Raw genomic sequence first — 14,570 nt, 5'->3', positions numbered from 1 at the left:
TATTAATAATCACGGAATGAAGAAATAAAATAATTTTAAACTAGCGACGCTCCAATAAGCGTCCCCTTTTCTGAGTGTGAAAATAACAAGATAATTAAAATAGTAATAGTAAATAATATTAATAAATACGAAATGAAGCAACAAGATAATTTTAAACCAGCGGTACTCCAATAAGCGGCCCCTTTTCTCGAGTGTGTAATTTATTAAGATAATTAAAATAGTAATATTGAATAATATTAATAATTACAAAATAGCGCAATAAAATAATTTTAAACCAGCGACGGTCCGATAAGCGGCCCTTTTACCAAGTGTGTAATTTAACAAGATAATTAAAATAGTAATAGTAAATATTATTAATACATACGAAATAAAGCAACAAGATAATTTTAAACCAGCGGTACTCCAATAAGGGGCTCTTTTTCTCGGGTGTGTAATTTAATAAGATACTTAAAATAGTAATATTGAATAATATTAATAATTACAGAATAACGCAATAAAAAAATTTTTAACCAGCGGCACTCCAATAAGTGGCCCATTTTTTCGAGTGTTTAATTTAACAAAATAATTAAAACCTTCATAATAAATATATAGACAGTAATATGAATAAGAAATTTAATGTCCAAGAGATAATTGTACTCTAAAATTAGGGGATTAAAATGAAGATTTAATTTATAAAGTGTACCGTGTGTTTATTATTAAAGAAAACAAACCACTCCAAACTTTCGAAATGTTCTATTTCATTTTCTTACCAATAAGACAAACAAACAATTTGGATAGTTCGATGAACCAAAGAAAAACTTTTATTTATTTTATGAACCTGATTCTAAGTCACCACGTTTTGTTTTGTTACGCCAAAGAAGTATAACCTCTAACGCGCACGCACGTATATAAGTACACGCACCGATTTTGTATTATTATAACAAAAACAATAAACGTTAGTTAGGAAATAGTAATCAAACAATAAAATGCCTTATATTTTTATTAAGTATACTAATATAAAGAAAGTGTAATTTTATAATGAAAATTAGGTAAGTAAATAATAATTGACAATAATATTATATAAAAAAATATATGAGTAGTGATATAAACCTAACCAGTGATACTCAAATTACGAAAAAACATAAAATTGCTAAGACACTTGTCACCGAAGCAAGCTTCTGTAGACTTTTTGTTTAAATATACCTATATTAAACAATATTACTTACCCTCATTTGAGAATAAATTTTACGGCCCTCGGACGAAAAATAATTAAAATATCAATAAATTAACTCGACGTGCAATTAATGTTGATGCATAGGAATTCGTGAAGACGCCCGAAATAATTACAAATATACGATTGTTAAAAATCGCATTACGAAAGTCTTAGTAGTTGGTACCATTAATAATATTTTTGCGTCATTATAAATTCTATAATTATTCAATTTTAAAAATACGTAGAAGCAAGCTGTAATTTTAAAGCCAATAAAATAAATAGCAAACGATTTTGTAGTTACCTATATAACTTGGAATAATCGTCAGCACAACACTTTAGATGCTGATTTCTGATGTACGGATTCTTTCGATAAAAATATTATGACTTCCTTCGCTGTGCGTATACATATTATAGTAAAAATGCCAATTATTACAGAATAAGGAATTATCACAACAAAACAAAGTATAAGTGGTTAATCAAATTTAAATAGTTATAAATAGACTAAAAATACGTATTCTATAAACTTAGTAAACTGAAAGCTTAAATAATTTAGTGCCACGGTACCAATGATAGTTTTTTCGCTTGAAAATATTACTTAAATAATTATAATATTATCTATGTACTTCCAAAAATAACACGAAAACTTGGCCAAATCAGCATTTAAATTCTCCAAAGTGGATAATTTTGTTCTGTACCTACCCGTGTTTTATAAAACTTTTCATCAAACCCCAAAACATTCCATAAAATTCAATAATAATTCGTTCACTTTCTGGAAATTATGTGTTTTCTCTCACTTATTCATTTAGAGTACATTGACAGTAACATGAGGAACTTACTGTCAAATTTTGACGATCTTTCTTTTTCATTTTTCCGTATGACGTATTCGTTTTCTGGCATTTTCGGGTATTACAGGTGAAGCTTGCACATCCATGATGATATTAAACAACTAATAATTATATTAATTGGCTTGTAACACTGTTTTTTCATCTAAAATTTGGTGAGCAATTTCGTACCGTGTTTACTGTTTAACTGAAAGACGCCATTGCAAATGCAGTCTTCCTATTGGTCAATTTGGAATAAGTGAAAAATGGTTTGCGAGACTCCTGGAATAAGTTTCTTTTGTAACCAATAACGATTTTGAAATTGATTTTCTACTAGATTTAATGCTATTAGGTCGTTATATACAAAAAATACTTGTTCAAAAACTTCTCCTTTAGATTTTGGCATTCATAACTCATTTTCGTCAACTAGTGGAGTAAGTTGTTTTTGAAACTACACGCCTCATTTATAATAAAAGTATAGTTAAAAGGTCAATACATATGCAAAAATAGGATACCGTACTCACTTATCCAAGTCGTCGTGGAATCGATACATGAAGAATAGTTAATGTACGTTGTAAATTAGAAACTAATGGTGCAAATATGCATTTATATGATGCTTACTAATGATAGGAAGGAGATTTAGTTTATATTACGAAACACACAGTATTATAAATATTGAAAATTCTGTAGGAGCCAATAGTACCGACAAAATATTAATAATTATAACATATAAATGTGTTGTATGAAGTAGGAGATTATTAAAGATACATTTTATTTATCTTTATTGTTTCCATCCTTTATTTTATTAGTCTCTTGAGCTAATTATAATATTCACCGAGATATAGTTAGAGACATATTAACTAAATGGAATAGTACATAACTTAAATCCATTACAATTTAAATTTAAATTCCATCAAGTATCTACCATCGGACGATAGTATTAATATTAATACTAAAATTAGTCACTTGTTCACAATAACAAAAATAATACAAGTTGACTGTCACAAAGCAATTAGCGATAATGAAAGTAGGTGCGATTCATTACAAAGGATAATGATCTTTCAATACAGTGTTGTTCTATGTTGATAAAGGCAAGATTTGAAGGTGAAAGTTGAATAAGTGTCATATTCCACGGTGAAATCATAGTCAAATGATACACTAAAATGATTTATGTAGGGACCATGTATATTTTTTCCGAGTAATATCACACCAACTCGGCATAGTGTCATATTCAGTGTCACAGAAATAAATAACAATAACTTGTGATACCAACTACAGGTGGATTATTATTCCATGTTTTTTAAGATAATACAAAAAATGTTATATAATCATAACTCTACTTACCAGTATTATTTTAACAGTATTTTAGGTGTTTTTCGAGAAAAAAATCCCAAAAAAAATTGGCTGGTGTGGTATTTTTTCTATGCATGAATAGCTCAAAAAACATAAAACACACTATTTCGAATTAGTGTGTTATTCCATGAGGTAGTCGATTGCAAAGGGTTTACCGCTCGCAGGAATTAATATTACAATATGTTTTAATCCTCACTTCCAGTGTCGTCCCGTGGGGTTAGGCAGATTGAGCATCGCTTGTGGGTAGCAGTTACTCGAAGGGCGGCAAATCGAAGAGAACCATTTGGTATTATATAATATATAAATAGCTACATAAACTTAGTAATAACAACAATAGCTTTCCAATAAAAAAAGCAGCTCATTTACACGCAAACAAAATGTACAAACTGATAAAAATCGCACAAACTAAATGTGTCAGAAATATCAACCAAATAGGACCTCAGACTCTAGTGATTTCTAACTTATAATATATGTATTCGCTTTTTATATCTAAATTTAATTTAGCATGTTTAAGTGGCATTTTTTTAGATATTTGAGTCATGAAAATATGATAATAAAAAATACTGTATGAAAATGGGGCAGCAATTTGGCGCTGCCTAGGGGCCACATTATGTGTAGGGACGTCACTGCTCACTTCACACCATTTTACTGTGATTTAAATGAACTTCGATATTCCATAGTGGAGTGATTTATTAATACCTACTTTCCGTTGTATCTAAAAAACTACAATATAAGGTACGCTTCTAATATTCTATCACATTTCTTATTGCTATCTTGGGAATAATTATTATTATTATTTAAGCATTTATTTACTTCAATTTAGTTAGTTTTGATAGTACATATTATTAAGTCACCAGGGGCCCTATGTTAGAACTTGCGAGTGCTAGCCGCCCGGTCGACATGACGTCATATTATGACATCATTGTGAGGTACTGCCGGAGTGATAATAGCATTCGAGAAAATTACGCTGGTCAGATAGTGGCGTTATTCATTGTCACCATACACATATAGGTGTTTCATATTAATAATATCTATGGTGAGCACTGTGTATTGGGCGGCATGTCTCGAGCGTGTATTGGCTGACGTCACAATTACGTCATGTCGTCGGCTGATACACGAGTCGATAGTTAGGAAATCGCGGTGCAGGCAATGTATGGTACATGAAATTAATTGAATCATGTTTTGGGGTAACATTGCCTACATCAAGGTTGTCAACAAGATTAGTAGTTAGGTATATTGATATTTAATTAGGTATAATAAATTTTCCCTATCTACAACTTAAATAGGTATTTTACTACATATTGAAAGCAACCATTTACAGCTGTTCGATATTAATATTTAGAATTTTGTTTCAGAATAAAGGATAGGGGGAAAATAAAACAGTGCAAATGATGGAATCTATTAACATTGAAAGGAAATATAATAATTTAATATAAACATATAAAGGTAGGTATATACCTGTCATAGATTACATAGGGCATGACATTCATAGATAATAGACCACAGCCTGCAGACCATAGATAATAGACAACATTCTTATAGTAAACACATAGTGCCAACTGCTAAAAACAAAAGAGAACGCCAGTTTGACGAGACAGACGAAGGGGTTGGCATGTGGAATGACCTAAGAGATTGGACGGTGCATTCTCTTTGGCATTGACTCTATTTGAGATTGTAAAATTTAAACGTTTTTGCTAAAAAAAATTGTAAAAAATATTGTTACATCATTAAGGAAATTAAAGTACGGCGTGCGCAATGGAGTTATGGGATTTTCCATCACGAACCGTTAGTATATTTTTATTGATACTCATTTCTAAACTCCTTTTCTTATTAGTATCAGCGTTCTTAACTACTTTAAATTATTCGGCAAGTCTTAATAGTATGCTAAAACAATAATTCTGTGGCTATTTGGCACAAGCAGATAATATGTCGATTTTTGGTGTTTTGAGGTTTAAATGCAGATTTGTTCTTCTATGTCTATATTTTTATTTGCCAAAATCAGATATGGCTTATCTCTTCTATTGACTTCATAATCAACGAAACAAGTTTCAGATATGTTTAAAATTAAGCAAGTCATATGTGCCAAAACAAGATATGGTACCATATCTGCTTCTGGCAAAATAATAAATATTGAATATAATCAATGTATTCTATTTGCCAAAACAAGATATGGCTGCTGTTTTGTAGTTACTATTTTTTGTAGGAACAGTTTTTTTATTATAATGTCTTATTATAACTGAAATTGACCACTCTGATATTCTATCCTCAACATGGCGCAGCGAAAATGCAGTACTAGATGAGCAAGCCACAGAACACGCGATTGCAGTGTCTGTGTCGCAAGCAGATCATGATATTCAAATTACCGAATCTCAACAAAACTTTGCCTCGTCGGATGTCGTCATGGGGGTTCGTACCCCTTCGTATCCTAACAGATTAGAAGAAATTCTGCTAACAGCTCTTATAATCTCAAAGCACGAATTCATCTCAAGAAAAAATCAAGCATAAAAGAAGGTACTTACATGAAAAACTTGAAAGACTGTGGCAAAGAGTATAAAACTCGTGGTGGTGTGGCTAAACCTGAAAATCTGTTTATTCCATTAGAGTCCTGTTGCCGTTATAAATGTTTTAGCATGCTTAGTGAAAACAATCAGAAGGATATGTTCGAAAAAATTCTGGGAATGAATAGTAAAGACACGGCTGACCAATTCCTCGCAGACAACATTACCATTAATGACAAATTAATAGAGAGGAAAGGAAGAGGCAAAGGTGGTCAAGTAAAAGAACGCATGATTACAGCAATTTATAAAGTAAATTCAGTAAAAGTTTGCAAGAAGATGTTTCAGAATGTTTTTGGCGTATCCCGAAATAAAATTGATGTCGAAGTTGTGAAAAAACGCAGCTCGGAAACAGGAATCATAGATGGTGACCAAAGAGGGCGTCACGAACCACACAATAAAAATAACATTGAAGAAATTGAAGTAGGTAACTAATTATATTAACAGGTTTTCGAAATACCAAAGTTACTACTCCCGAAGACATACAAGCAAGCTTTATTTATCTCCGCAACTTAATATTGCAAAGATGTATGATATGTATAAAAATGAACGGACTTCTCAACAGAAAATACCTTTTCAAACAGAAATTCAAAACAGAAATCAACACATCGTTAGTTATTTATTGTAAATTAATTAAGGGTGGGATTAATCGCACAATGCAATAATCAAAATTCACAAAGAAAAAATAACTTTAACATTTGGAAAATAGTTTTCACATAGGTATATTAAATGATTTCACATATAAATAGATGAAAAATCACATAAAATAGTTTGTTTCACAAAACAAAAATCATAAATCACTCATTGTAAATATAAATTCACTCAATTTTGACAACTGCACACATTTGTAAAATTGTTTTCACCGATAAATAATATATCGCACAAAGAAAAGGTCGAAATTCACAAATGTCAAACTAATAATTGTAGCAGCAATTCAATTTATTAGAAGGCAATCGAAAAAATGATGCTTAGGTGTCAATATAATTAATGTTTAACGCTGTAACATAAATATGTAAATATGTTGCTATCGTTTATATAATATTGTTTGATGTAAATCTACAACCAAATAACACCACCTAGATATATCTTTTTCGGTTCATCGATATATATTTTGGTACCTAAATGTGGCGCAGATGCCGCCATGAGATTGTATAAGTATCTTTTTTAAACTAAACCTAACCTAATGACAAGGCCATAAAATGTACGCCTTCAGCTGACATTTCTTGCGATAAATTTGTGACGTCACAACTTTTCGGTCCGACCATAAATGTCGAGTTTGTTTGAAGTTACGCGGCCTACCTCTAAACAAAGCTATAACAATTATGTAATGAGTCCCATAGTACAATCTGAGCGACTTTAGCCACTCAGAATGAACTATGGATGAGTTTTCTTTCAAGAAGTCCGAACGATCTTATAAGGTAAAATGTACCCAAGTAATTAAAATGTATAGAATTAAGATTAAAAATAGATAATAAATTGTAAATGACTTATGTGATATCATTTGCTTAGCATTGTAAACAGATGTCCATTCATATTTAATCTAATTTTGAATTATATAAAAATAAATTTTATTTTTCAAATTTGGTTACGAAGTATTTTCCGGTAGCCAAAATTAAATATCTTAAATAAATAAATAATGATATCAGGTATTGTCGTAATTAAAATCTAATGATGACATTTTGTAAGTATTGATTGCACACGATTAATTTAAATAATAAATTAATGTTTTTAATTATAATGAGGAATGTACGAATTTTAAGTACCTACCTTTATAAAAGATAGATGAAGGAATTTCGGAAATAGAAATTCTAACAATGTAAGTCCAAGGACTCGGTTGCTTTTCTAATTTACAAATAATAGAAATTGTTCTTTAGATCTCTCAATTAACCCCGACAGATCAATTTTAAATTGTAAAAAAGTTACCCTAAATAGGTAACTTTCGAACCTCATAAACAAATACTTGTAGAAATCTAGATTAAATCTGAAATCCTACTTCTAAGTTGAAGTGTTTTATAAATATAATTAAATAAATTTTGATCATACCTATTTCCAGCTGATTAGACTCGTCGCGCAAAGTTCCGGTATAAAAGAAACGACTGAATTCACAAACCACTTGCGGTCTAGCACCCGTCGCGAGCAGTCGCCTTTCCGTGCGCTCCGACTCCAGCTGAGATATTCAATCCAATCAAGACCTTCAAATCTACCTGCAGTACCAGCCGACATAGCAACTACCTACTTTGCTACACCCTGCCGACCAGCAAAAAAATTACCTACTTTTTTGCCGCCACCTACCGACCGAGCAAATTACCTATTTGCTTACCGCTGCAAGTGACTAACCGACCAACCGCCTACGACAAGATGGAGCACATCCAAATTGAGCTATCCAGACTCGCCGCATTCCGGCCCACCAAACTGAGGGATCTCATGACGCTGCACTTCCTGCTCTTGACGGCATATCAAGAGCAGGCCGAGTCGGCGTTACCCGCAGACCCTCCCGCCCGCCCTCCTCCTACCTGGAGGAAAAACTTCAACCCGCCACGACGACCGTCACCACATACTTGGACAAGGAGCACTCATCACCATCACACATCATCACAACACAACAGCGCGCCGATCAAGGAGGCACACCCAGCCACTCATTCAGGACACGATATCGACCAACTATCGGTCGTTATCAGGGGCTTCTAGATCGGAACGCACACGGAGGACATTACAAACGATCTTCTTCGCAGAGGCCTCCCAATCATCAGCGTCCGGAGGATGACGCGGGGCAGGAGCCGGCATCCAATGCCTCTTGTCCTGGTCAAACTCCTGGACAATGACAGAGGGAGGCAAATTCACGCATTGAAACACGCAATACACCGAAGCATCACAGTAGAAACACCGAGGAAGACCACCACCACCAACATCTCACACCGCACCTCAAACCAAGGCAACACAATGACGTCATCCCAGACCCAGACACAAGCCGAACCAATCCCAGACGTCAAACTCCACAAAGAGACTTCGACGGAAGTAGATGTCACCCTCTCCGATGTCGAGCGTCCACGAGCACCGTTCGGAGCGCTCGCACCTCGAGGGATGAACATCGCCACCAGCCCGACACCGGAAACGGAGCTAACTGAGACTCCGTATTCGGAATCAGGCAAAACCTCCGACCCGGAAACGGAATCGGAATCCGACCCAGAAACTGACTCCGAATCTGAACTCGATGAGAACCCGGACACAACAACATCAAATCCACGTGATCTGGACGAAGCTGAAGAAAGGAACAAACTGATCCAAAGCATCAGGAACTCAAAGCCTGAAACCGAACGTGAACAAGCGTTCCGCGCGGGAATCAGAAGTCTCCTTGAACACAGAACTGAAATCCCGGAATTCAGACTAAGATACGACTTAAAATTCACTGCAGACATCAAGGAAACTCTAGACTGCGAAAATTCCCACTCAGATCTAAGAATAAGCGTCCTCGTAGACGAATACCTAGAGGCACTGCACTACCGCTTAAGTAAAATAAGCAATAACCCAGTGGTAACTCCAAACCCAGATGAAACACCACATCAGATGACCAGGAAAAACAATCCCCGAACTGACCAAGAGCCCGAAATTGACCACCAGCAGACTGATTACAACGAGATAGTGTATAAGCTCGACGAAGCTGAACACACAGCCCTCTCGTTAAAAAGCTCCACATCACAACTCGATGCAACCAACAACCTTCCAGACCCTGCATCGCCAGCACCCGATTTACCAAAAAAGAAAAATAAGAACAAGAAGAAGCAAAAGTCGACCAACCCGCCAAAACCCGGCAAAGATGGAACCAACCTACGCGCTTACTTCTTAAAGAAGAAGTAAGCCCTCCAGACCACGCGCCGAACCATGACCAAGCCCACCCCTACCAACTGCCAAGAAGCAGAGCTCCGAGCGGCGATACTCGGAGTTCTTCCAGGCTATGGCAGATGACCGGAAGTGAAGAGAAATAACCAGAAGAAACAAGAAGTGTGTGAAGAAATCGACGGACGCCTGCGAGAAGTTTGCTTTTTTTACCATTATCTCACCCAGATCAAATCATCGAGATCAACAACCCGGCCTCGCTCGGTCGCGAAGTCACCGAGGCCGGGTCCCACTTCAACAACAATCAAAGCTCCAATCCAGATAGGCACTAGATACAAAGGGAGTAGGCGCTAAAAACCGTCTTGGCATCCCAGAAGAGAAGCTAATATCCTAAGTAAGTAAGATTTTACACCATTCTGTTTGCCTCAATACATTCGAGCGGTAACTTTTATCATTCGCTTTTGTATTACGCACCGTTTCAAATAAACAAATTTTCATTTTTCTTAACCGCGAACCCGATAAATGAATTAATAGATATTTGGCCAATCTTTGTTGAAAGTACCATAGGGACTTTTACGATTGTCACTTAACTTGTACCACCCATAGGTATCCATAAATTGGTTAATTTTACCTAATTGAACGATCATAATTTTCCGGAAAAGCCGTGAAATAAACAGCTTTTCTGTGATTGGTCCAAGAGTTTAGCCTTTGGTCTCATGGAAGAGGTATAAAAACTGTCCCATTGGTCCATTTTTCGCGTGTGAACACGCCCAGAAAAGTCATGTAAGACCTTTCTAGACCTTTTTTAGTAATGTAAGTTAACAAAATCCATATTTCAATGACAAGTATTAGAACCTCTACACGTAAACGTAATCTCTTGATTAAAAATATAAGTAATCCTTTAGTTATTCAAAGAAGACATAAATTTAGAGTGGGGGAAGTTTGCACCTGTGACGTCAAATCACGGGAAATTTTCTTCTGGAGAGTATAAAAGAACATACATTTCCATAGTCGTCAGTCGTCGATTTCCAATAGTTCCGTAAGGTTGTGCTCAAGTGTAGAGCAAATTCGTGCAGTTTTGAAATATCCTCGCGATATATTTACGAAATATTTCGTCGCGTCATTATCGAGATGTCATCGCGGGTGACGTATAGGCTATCCATGGAATAAGCCAAACCGAATGGTTTATTACTCTCCACACTTACGCTGTTTCCGTTTACAACCATTTACTAACTAGTCGAGTGTTCATGGAAGTGCTTGAGGAACTGTATATAGACTTCGCTTCGTGTTCCGTTATGCTTCACTCAAATCATAGTGTTCGGGTATGCACGCTTATTTGGATCAAGTATTCTTTCTACCAAAATCAGAAAAATATTTTTCTTTATGGTCAGTTTTTGATAAGTTTGATGTCTATGGGACTGTGTACTGTCAAACGCGGCTATAAACATAAGTATTATGAAGTGTACATGCAACCGAATATTCAATCGTTTCTTGACTTCCAGTGAAGACAGAAGAACTTTTAATACCCTCAGTCCAACCGGAATACAAACAGTAAGTGATTTAATATTTATCTGTACTGTTTGAATAAGTCATATCTATTTTATTTGAACTCAAAATTTGTTTCATTTAATGTGCATGTTATATGTATTTATATTTCTTTAGCTTCTTCGTTGTAATGTATACGTGCTAAATGATCGTATACCATTTCATTATATTATTAATTATTCCCCTCGTGGCCTGATTCAGTGACCTTATACCACAAAATTAAAGTGATTTATAACTTTAACAATTCATTTCTTTCATATAATAGTACCTAGTGATTGTCTTAGAAATACACCCTAATCGTAGTTTTTATTTTTCTAGAATAATGAAAGTCAGCGAGGAACAACAGCATCTCTTGATTGATTTATTAATCGGTAAGTGGATAGTGCCAAATATTTGATATCAACAAAAGTTCATTGAATACTGACAATTATCTTGTAATGGTCTGAATCATATTGTTATCATAAACATCACATTCAACTATCATGGCTTTGTCCATTATCTTAAATACTATTTACCATATTTCCATTATGGATACGAATTCTTTTTGAGAATTTCTCAATCTGCATACATAACCTGTTCTATTATATATTTTACAGAAAATCCACGGCTTGTAAGTAGCCGTTTCACGCCATATTTTACCACAACGGACGCGATGCGGCTATGGACGGCCATTAGCCATAAATTGAATTCCCGGGTGGGTGCTAAAAAAGATGGATCCGGCTGGCGGAAGGTATTTATATACACATTAATTAATTTTATTATAATCATATGATTACACCAAATATATGAATACACCCTCAGAGATGAGGGAATTCCTTCAAATACAATTGTAAGATATATTTAATAGCCATACCACAATCGCAAGGGGTGGATACTCAACTTTTTCAGTCATACTTATTTATTTTCATTGAACTAAGAACACAATATACAGGCGGTGCAGGTTAGTTTTTAAAATTCAATTTAACTCCGCCCAAATCAAACCAAAATTGATACAAGATTTTATTCTATCTATAAAATATCAAAAATGTTGTATGGTTTGATGATATAATTTTGGATATTTTATAGATCAACGAATATTTTGTTGACTTATTTACTATTGCTTGGAGAGTTTAATTGAATTTTAAAATGTAACAAACACATCCACACATTGTAGTCTTTGGTCAATGAAAACAAAAATACATTGGACTGACAAAGTTTAGTGTACACTATTTATGTCGGATCTTAGCAGCTTACCTCCACCCTTCGCCACTGCCATACCATCATATGAGGCAGTTTCCTAATATGTCATTATTGTTTTACAGACGTGGCATGATTTACGGCAAGCTGTAAAAAATAAGCAGTCGAAAATACTGCTGTGGCGAAAGCAAACTGGGGGCGGTCCACCGTGTAATGTGGAGTTAACCGCAGTGCAACAGAGGGTGGCGGAGATGTTGACGGAGACCGTATCGTCAGGTCTCCCTAGTAACGTAGTAATAAGAGAGAGTATTGTAAGTTCACATTATTTTAATTCTGCGATATTAACCAATGTGAGTTCAAACCTGCTAACTGCTACTTCATTCTTTATTAGTTTTTGTTTGATTTTAATCAGTTTACGCATATTCAAATGCAATACATATATAATGGTACCATAACATAAGTCAAGGATAAATAATTTGGTACAGTTTTCATTACCTACATGTTTTCTTTAACTGTTATTATCACTCAGGTAAAAAAAAGCATGCTTGAATAAACTCAATCTTTTTCTTGGAATATAAAATTTCCCTTTTTTTTGGGAAACCCTATCTTGGGAATGGATTATAATCTGCTGATATGATTTAAATGAACTCAGGTAAATCTACTTTCATACCTAAGTGATTATTTCAGGTAATACTACTTCATGAAGGTATACATATTAGGTATACCACAGCTAATTAAACTCTTCATAATTCATGAAAAGGATAATAGTATGCCGTTATTTATTTTAAAATTTATAGAAAAGTATCTATTTTCAATCTTATTTTTATAATGGATAATAATTATGCTGCGGGTAATCCGACCATGCTGTATATTAATAGAATACTAGATCCTGTTATTGGTGAATAAAAGGAAAGACTTTTTGTCATTTTTAATGTGGACAAAATAATAAGAAATTAAAATATAATGCTGTCTTCTGATCCTAATCTGTATCCTTTCCAGGTGATTACGTCGGCGACATACTCACCGACAACGCTGACGGCAGGTTTGGCTGCAACGTCACCAATTATGCCGGCAACGTCTGTGACAACGCTGATGGCAGGTTTGGCTGCGACATTAACACCAGTAATGCCGTCCACATCAATGAGGCCATCAACGTCACATGCAGAGGCGACCCCAATATCAATCACACCGCTAACAATTCTGTCCACCACCACTACTACCACCCCTGCAGCTCCACCTTCACGTCTAGCCCCTAAACGGTTGGCATATTATAATGGTAATGACCAAACAGCGGAGTCAGTGGGCCCTCAACCACGAGAGCTCACACCTGTTCAAATTGCAGCAGAAATGCTTGTTTTAAAACAGAAGAAAATGGAGTTTCTTCAAGAATCAACGAGGACTCTTGAAGTACTACTTAAAGACCTAACAATGGCCATCCGCGAATCAACAGAGGCTAGACGTGAAGGTCCTTAAAGTTTTGTTTGTGACCAACTGTAGTTTTAAAAATTTTTTTTTTCATTTCATCAATTTCACTCTCTGTCAAGTCATATTTGAAATAATATATTGTATTTTGCTGCATTCAATTACATTTGATAGATTTTATTGATAATTTACATTATTAAGCGTTATGAATATTAATTTTAATGTAACTGTCTGCTTTCTATAAAATTACAATATATGACTTTAGATAGGAAATGTTTATAATTTTGTGTGAGATTGTAACTTGTGCTATATATAGTATTGTTTTTTTTTTTAAACATAGTATATTGGTTGAAGTATGCATGTTCTTTTCGTTCTTGTATTGACTTTTGATCTTGTATCATTAAATAAAAATGTACATACTCTCATACAATAGTTTTTTTTATTTATATGTTATCTCTTATTGATGATGAAGAGTATGGATTATTATTCCAAAATAGGAAGAATAATATTGGGTTATATATACATAAAGCAACAAATTAAACACAGGTGCACAATCACTTCAATTTATAAATGGTATTTATTTACCTCATATAAAGATTGTTTTATATGTGGAAAGTAAAAAATGAAGTCCAAATATTTATCATGATACACATATATTTATTTTACATAAAT

At 34.4% G+C, this 14,570-nt stretch overlaps 1 protein-coding gene across 1 annotated transcript; it reads left to right on the top strand.

The window, feature by feature from the left end:
* Positions 1-11,171: 11,171 nt before the first annotated feature.
* Positions 11,172-13,732, top strand: LOC147076274 (uncharacterized). The gene is made up of 5 exons (XM_085941587.1): positions 11,172-11,306; positions 11,619-11,671; positions 11,897-12,030; positions 12,602-12,782; positions 13,476-13,732. Exons 2-5 carry the CDS (start codon positions 11,623-11,625, stop codon positions 13,730-13,732), a joined length of 621 nt encoding a protein of 206 aa, XP_085797713.1. The 5' UTR covers positions 11,172-11,306; positions 11,619-11,622.
* The last annotated feature ends 838 nt before the right edge of the window (positions 13,733-14,570 follow it).

This window comes from Rhyacophila brunnea, unplaced genomic scaffold (assembly GCF_057557595.1).
Source record: "Rhyacophila brunnea isolate RB1 unplaced genomic scaffold, BYU_Rbru_1.0 scaffold_13, whole genome shotgun sequence".
Classification (NCBI taxonomy): Eukaryota; Metazoa; Arthropoda; class Insecta; order Trichoptera; family Rhyacophilidae; genus Rhyacophila; species Rhyacophila brunnea.
This window is presented reverse-complemented; position numbering and strand designations above follow the sequence as displayed.

Excerpts from the sequence above, each read along its gene's own strand:
- LOC147076274 (XM_085941587.1), top strand. The coding sequence starts at position 11,623 with ATGAAAGTCAGCGAGGAACAACAGCATCTCTTGATTGATTTATTAATC. Across the intron at positions 11,672-11,896 it reads CTTGATTGATTTATTAATCG|AAAATCCACGGCTTGTAAGT; the intron begins GTAAGTGGATAG and ends TATATTTTACAG. Across the intron at positions 12,783-13,475 it reads TAACGTAGTAATAAGAGAGA|GTGATTACGTCGGCGACATA; the intron begins GTATTGTAAGTT and ends TATCCTTTCCAG.